At 48.1% G+C, this 7,246-nt stretch overlaps 1 protein-coding gene across 1 annotated transcript; it reads right to left on the minus strand.

Annotated features, from left to right (window-relative positions):
- Window positions 1-543: 543 nt before the first annotated feature.
- Window positions 544-4,582, minus strand: LOC109732597 (uncharacterized). The gene is made up of 4 exons (XM_020291780.4): window positions 3,972-4,582; window positions 3,816-3,874; window positions 3,077-3,727; window positions 544-1,552 (listed from the first exon to the last, which is right to left on the minus strand). The coding sequence occupies exons 1-4, from the start codon at window positions 4,345-4,347 to the stop codon at window positions 647-649; spliced, it is 1,992 nt and encodes a 663-aa protein (XP_020147369.1). The 5' UTR covers window positions 4,348-4,582; the 3' UTR covers window positions 544-646.
- Between the last annotated feature and the right edge of the window lie 2,664 nt (window positions 4,583-7,246).

Consider the following 7,246-nt stretch of genomic DNA (forward strand, 5'->3'; position numbering starts at 1 on the left):
GATGAGAGAGAGAGTCCATCTGTTGCACTCACCATCCTTTGAAAATTTTGAGGATTCACGCAACACACTCATTTTCTGTGACGAGAACCGTCTCTTCAGGATTAGAACTTTGTGTTTGATTTCTCGCTTTGGCTTCATAGATTTGAAGACATGGCTTTAAGGGACAATGCCACGTCTTGGCACCTGTATCTCTCCTCTAGATTTGATCTACAGTTATAAGTTGTAATGTAAAACTTTGTGATTGAAGATACTCCCTCGTCCAAAATAACTGCGACACTTATTTTGTACCGGAGGAAGTAATATATTGAGGTGTCCGCTATTTTTTAAATTTTGTTGTTGCCCAATGTCTATTATTTTTTCTATATCTATGTCCGAAGCTAATAAAAAGTTAGAAACGCCATTTGTCGAACGTCTCAATCCTCCAATCCAAGCGCACCCCTTTAACATGTACTCCCTCTGTAAACTAATGTAAAAGCGTTTAGATCAGTGTTGATTTAAACGTTTTTATATTAGTTTACGGAGGGAGTATTTTACACAAGAACATGGAGAAAATTGGCATTTCGTCTTACAGACCGGTTGCTGTTAGTGAGTTTATTGTGCAAAAGCATCATCCTGCAGGAGAGCGTCCCATGCACCAACATACTGATCAGGAGCTTGTCAACTCGTCTGAGTACCTTCTAATCTTCTCCGGCGAGTGGAATCCGTCTGTCCCGCGACCGGCCGGGCGGTCCGGCCGGAGAGCGTGGTACCTGGTCGCCTCCCGCCCGAAGGACGCGCCATTGTCGCTCTTGGACCTCGCCAGCTTAGTCTCCGCCTCCAGCCTCGACGCGGGGGGCGCCTCCCCGGCGCGCGCACGGGCGTGCAAGTCCACGGTCGTCACGCTGCTCAGCGGCGTCCGGTCGCACGACGACAGCGGCGTGCTCTCGTACGAGCTGTCTGCGCCGAGCGCGTCGTGGCTGCCGGAGGACAGCCACCGCATCGCCTTCTCCAGATGCTCGTGGTCCGGCGCGGCCTTCTTGCTCTTGCGGTCGTGGCCGTGGCTCCTTCTGCTGCTCGCCAGCAGCTTCTTGATATTCCTCAGAAACTTGAGCTTGCCATGCCCGGCCCGATTCTCGGGCGCGGCCGCGGCCGGCGACGGCACGACCGGGCTCCGCCCTGGCTCGTCGTGATCTCCAACGCGCCGCTGGTGACTTTCGCCGTCGCCGTATGTCGACTCGTTGAGCGGCGAGAAGAGCGCGGGGTCGTAGCCGTCGAGGCCGAGGCTGCCATACTGGAGCATGAGCTCCTTGGCCTTCTCGCTGGAGCGGTAGCTCATGCTCTTGCTCAGGTCCATGGCCGACGGCATGGCGCTGCCAGCCCCGTCCTGATCTTGCTCGGCGGACGAGGGGTGGTGGTCGCCGCCACGGAGGTCGTGGCGGAGGCAGGCGTTGACCCACTTGAGGTAGACGAGCTCCTCGACGTGCGCGCAGTGGTCGCTGTGTAGCTGCTCGATCTGCCTCGTCAGCCGATCGTTCGCCTCCCTCAGGTAGCTTGCCTCATCAACCATGTCGTCCTAATAAATTCAGAAAAAAAGGTAAGATTAATTAGCATGTTCAGCCACATAGACGGAGACTGCCGATATTGAATTCCTGTGACAGTTAGGGAAAGAGAGTAGCACATGGCAAAGTTTTATATCTAAGCAAAATTCAGACTTTGCACTTGTGGGGAGGGAATGTTCTCAAAAGATAGTGGCACATGTGCGCGTGGTTTCTCGGTGGGACAGGGAGAAACTGGCACACACACACACACACACACACACATATATATATATATATATATATATATATATATATATATATATATATATATATATATATATATATATATATTCCAAGGCTTATCAACAAAACGTGAATTCTCCCCATTTTGCTTGGGTAATTCGCCAATTGGCCATTGAATCTCAAGAATTATAGGATGTTATGGAAAAATGCATCAACTATTTTTTGAAACGATTAAAAAAATGCAGCAACTTATTCGTTTGGAGTTCACATAGTTTAGAAAGGTATTGAATAAAGATCAAGAAAAAAGAAATGCCAAAACGTGTCGTAACTAGCATAATTGCGAGTTTCAACCTATTATAAATAGTAATACATCAGAAAAGATAAGATGATAAAATGTTGCTGTTCGGGTCATAATCGCCAAGCTGTGACCATAAGATAAACTAATTGGTCACCTTATATGTTCAATTGCACCACGCAAGAGCCAGATGAGAATAACAAGTAATAATTCAGAAGGTTCTCAACATAGCCTTAGCGTCAAATCAAAGCTGTGACAGTGACATATAACAAAAACAACTTGGCAGAGATTTCAGCCGCCACTTTGTTCCAAACCAATCAAGATGAAAAGGCCACTGTGGTCCCTACTCACTCCGACGGAGGCCAGGAAGCGTTTGGTTACTGGATCTGTCCGGTGGGAGATGGTAGCGCGGGATATATTCAACCGGTTTGGATGGCGGTCATGTAATAGGATTGGCAATTAGTTTCCATTCCTAATTTTCTGCCAGCCGGTTGTGGCTTTATGGCCTTTTTATTTTGTATCTTCCTGACGAGGTCTATGTGAGCTCGACGTAGTTTTCTTTTACGACTTTCTTGACATTGTGGAACCTATTTTATTTATCAAAGTGGCCGTATGCATCCTCCTGATGCAGAGGCCGGGGTATCACCCCTTTTAAAAAAAGAAAGATGAAAAGGCCATCTTGCGTTTTGCCAACAAAACAGCAAGCCAGCATAAAAGTAATCAAGACATCCAAAGAACTGGTTTCAAATGTAAACTATTTTGTTGGATTTGCTATTTCAAAGCATCATGAGCTTAGAAAGAAGGACTTTTTGGTTGACAAAGAAATATACAGTTCCATGCTTTTTTGTTTTTGTTTTTTTCTCTCCCAGAATATGTCTTTTGTTGACTTGACCAAAGCTGTAAGCCATTCGAAAATCGACACACAAATCTGGAGAAATTGACATGTGCTACTGATTTTCGCAAATATGAATGAAATGGGAGAAAATGTTGCATTGAAATCAAGAATTAGGAATGCACTTACCTCATGAACCAGACTAACAGCGGTGGAAACCTGCTCCGCATCCTGCAACCTCCGAGCAAGCTCCCTGTTCTCCTCCTCCAGCGCGGCCTTGGCCCTCCGTAGCTCCGCCGCCTCCGCCGCCAGCACCCTCTCCCTCTTCTCGCCGGTCTTTTCCAGCTCCATTACCTTGTCCCGGAGCGCCGCCGCCTCGCTCTGAAACTCCTCCCGCTCCACCTGCACCCGCTCCTTGAGCGCCCGCAGCTTCTCCTTGGCGCGACCCAGCTGGGCCCGGACGGCCTCCAGCTCCGCCGCCTGGGCCTTGAGCGTCTCGTTCTCCTCACGCAGCGACAAGGCCTTGAGCTCCAGGAGCCGCGCCTCCACGGCGGCGAGGCCGACGCGGTTCTCGAGCTCTTTCACGGTGGCCTCCTGCTCTATAAGGCCGTCCAGGTCCATCAGCCGGAGCTCCAGCCTCTGCTCCCGCTCCACGAGCGACAGCCACAGCTGCTTGAATCGCTCGACCTCCTCTTTCTCCAGCCTATCGCGCTCCGTTTCCCATGCAGAGGTTGCTCCAGCCATGTCGGGTGGCATGGTCTGAACTCTTGCCACCAGAATCGGCTCATCGTCCCCGGCACCGATCGACACGCTGTGGATCACGTTCTCCAGATATTCATCCTTTGATACCAAGGAAAAGCAATTAGTTCGATCGCATGAATTCGCCATGACCGAGAGACGGAAGCTCTAGCCAAGGATCACGACTTACATTCGATGACAGAATTCTGAGGCCATCGTCCGGCGCAGGCAGAGCACGAGGTCTGGTTGCTGCAGACAAATCGATGCAAATCAGATCGCATATGGTAAAAACTTGAGCATGAGCGTAAGGTACGATCAAGATCAACTAATGAAACAAGCTGCATACCAGAAGTTGGCCTAGCTGCAGCAGAAGCAGCCAGGCGTCGCCGGCGAGGCTGCTGATCTGAAGCACAGAGCGCAGCCACGTAAAGGGCAACGGCGGCGGCGACCATCACGGCCCCCTGCGGCCTCCCTTGGCCACTGTTCTTGCCCCATCCAAGAAGGCGGCTAATCAGCGCGGAAACAGGGAAGCTGGCCAGAGTAGGATCGAAGCCCGCCCTCATGGGATCAAATCGGAGGGAGAATAAGAGGCCAGCACCTCCATTCCAGCCTCCCTCCTGGTCGTCCATGGCGTCAAGCGAGCGCCGTATGTAAGGCATGCTCTGCTCTCCAATTCGCCATGCCCAGGGGGCGCCGAAGCAGCGACCTTGAGGAGGCCCCATGGGGCATTTATGCCCAATCTTGGTCAATGGAAACGGAAAAGGAATGGTGGTGCGAGGAAATAAAAAAGGAAGGATTTGATTCCTTGTTGCATGGATGGAAGAAGATGGCTAAAGAGAAGAAAGCATCAAAGTGGCCCACAGGAAGGGGCAAAAGCAGAGGCCAGAGTCTGTTGAGTATTCATCTCTCCTGCTTTGAGAGAATTTGGGAGGATGCACTTTTCGATGGGTGTACACCAACGCAAATGGAGGTTTAGTTGGTGCTTGGAATTATCAAAGTTTCCACGACTTGGTTGCTTCTGGAAAACAACAAAAAGGATTGTGCATTTTTGTCGTCTGGGAATAGAACGGATAGTGTAGGTGACTGAATGACATACGAGTGCGTCATGACGTATAACAGCGGTGCCAAAACCATGTTCTGCAGAGCTGGGATTCGAACTCGCATGTTCTTTGCGAAATAACCACTGCGCCAAGACCTATTAGTTGTCTACAATACGCGAACAAACCTATTTAATACTTCTTTCAGTACAACATTAATATACACATATAAACCACCTAAAAAAGAAATCGTATTTTTTAAAATATTATAGATTTGCAACAAAAAAGTTTGAAAGAATGGTTAAAACGTTTGAAATTATGAATAAGTTCATTGATTCTACAAAAGTTCAAGAATTTGGCAAAAAAGTTCATAAACTTTACAATAGTTCACCGATTTTGAAAAAAGTTCACGGATTTGAGAAATAGTTCATCGGTTTTGGAAAAAGTTCATCAATTTTAAAAAAAGTTCATGCATTTTGAAAAAAATTCATGAATTTGATGTTCATGGATTTTGGAAAAAAGTTCACAAGTTTGAAAAGAGTTAAAAAATTCCTACTTTTTTCAAAAGTTCACAATTTTGAAAAGAGTTAATCGGTTTTAAAAAAGTTCATGGATTTAAAAAATAGTTCATTGATTTTTAAAAAGAAATAGCGAAATTGAAAAAGTGCAGGCACTTATCAAAAGAGTAAGAAAAAAAGAATAAAAAGAAAAAGGAAAAACCGAACAAAACTGTTCGAAAAAACAGTAAATAATTAAACAAAAGAAGGTGATTAGTCACATCCAAAGAAGGTGGCTGGGTGGTTATGGCGTCTTTGTTGGAACCAGAAAGTCTAGTTCGAATCCCTGCTAGCGCATACTGTTTTTGTCGATTTTAACGATAGAAAAAAAATTAGATGGCCGGCCCGGGAGGGCGTCTGCGCTGTAGGCGCCCGTTAGCAAAAACGGGCTGTAACAGGTAGGGAATGCCCCTGGACACACCCGTCTCGTAGGATCCCGTCTAGTGTGGGCCACCGATCCCACATAAATTGGACCCTATTCGCACTCCGAACGAAACCCTTGCTGCATTCCACTCCAGTCCACTCCTCTCAGCCCACAAGCTCCCGTCTGGCGATCTCCGACCTTCTTGGGCACGACAAGTAGCGGATCCGAGTCCTACACCTCCTGATCCGTTGAACCGGAGCTCGTCCCACGCTGCCCCGAGGAGGAGATGGTCATCTGCCTTGCACTCCGCCGCTCCTGGGAGGAGTCCGCGTCGCTAGCGCTCGGACTTCATCCAGCGGGAATCCATTGCGCCCGCCCAAATGGCACATGGATCCGGTCGCAAAGCAATCACTGCTGCTTCATCGGAGGCGGTGCGGTCTGTCTGGCGTTCGAACGCTGTGACGGATGCGCAGCCGCTCCCTTGGCGCGCCAAGTCGGAGGAGCACAACCAATTCACGACTGCTGCAAATTTGTCGTGGCGTGCCAGCCGTGCGAGGGAACTGGCGTGGGAGGTCGCGACAACCCTCACGACAAACGTCGGTGTGGCGTAGTCGCATTCTCCGGCGCTGCGTACGGTGCCAGGCAACCCGTGCCGTCGCAACCGCGTCATAGTGGACGTGGCCGGCTCCGACCACGACGAATCCATGATCGACCTCACATCCACCAATAATGCGCAGGACACGGGCTTCGACGAGGAAGAGTGGGGCATGGGAGATGGCGGCGCCTCGAGTACCTTGAGCAGGTGCGTGTCCCATGTCCTACTCTATCTCGCCGGCGACCGCACCAACACTCCCAGGGGCGCAGCCGGCCGCGGACGTGGACACAACCGAAACAACAAGCACGGTCACAGGCAAAAATTTAGAGTAATTTTACATTGCATGTAATCGTATGGATTAGATGATGTGCAAATGGTGTATCCGATTGTGGGAATGATTTTGTGTGTGCTGATCGGAGGGATGTTGTGAGTTGTGGTTGTAGATGCTCTAACTCGGTTATTATGGTACATGGTATTCCCTTCGTCTGGATTTTTAGACCCTCACTTATTTTCGGACTCTCAAACTTTGACCATGAATTTAATTTTGCAAAATGTAAGTGATGTCACAAAAATTATATTGTTGGATTTGTACTAAAAAAACTTTACAACAGTACCATGTTGGCTGATACATATTCCCTCCGCCCGGATAAGAGTGTATGTTTGGTTTTAAAAAAATTCACAAAAAAGTGTACTTCTATCTTCTCACTGCACTTTAAAGTAGAAAAAAATATTTTTCTCTCATCATGCGATAATCAAGACCAATAACATTTTATACATGGTCTCCTTAATTTTTACATGCATTTTTTTGTGGGGGTAAAACTATTCTATTCCATAGATGTAGAGTTACAGTCAGCTGGCAAAAGCTCAGCGATACAAGGTGGGGAATTCTGTAGCCAACAAGCCGAGCTAAACTATACTCTCCCATGGTTCGCGAGGCGATCTGCTTCTCTGTTTTGATCTCTAGAAATTTTCATTGGAAAAAACTCTCTACTAGCTAAGAGGTGCTTAATCTCCGTGACTAAATGACCATAAGCTGATCGATCAAGAATATCTGAGGACAATGAAGAA

The sequence above is a fragment of the Aegilops tauschii genome, chromosome 3, assembly GCF_002575655.3.
Source record: "Aegilops tauschii subsp. strangulata cultivar AL8/78 chromosome 3, Aet v6.0, whole genome shotgun sequence".
In the NCBI taxonomy this organism is placed as follows: domain Eukaryota; kingdom Viridiplantae; phylum Streptophyta; class Magnoliopsida; order Poales; family Poaceae; genus Aegilops; species Aegilops tauschii.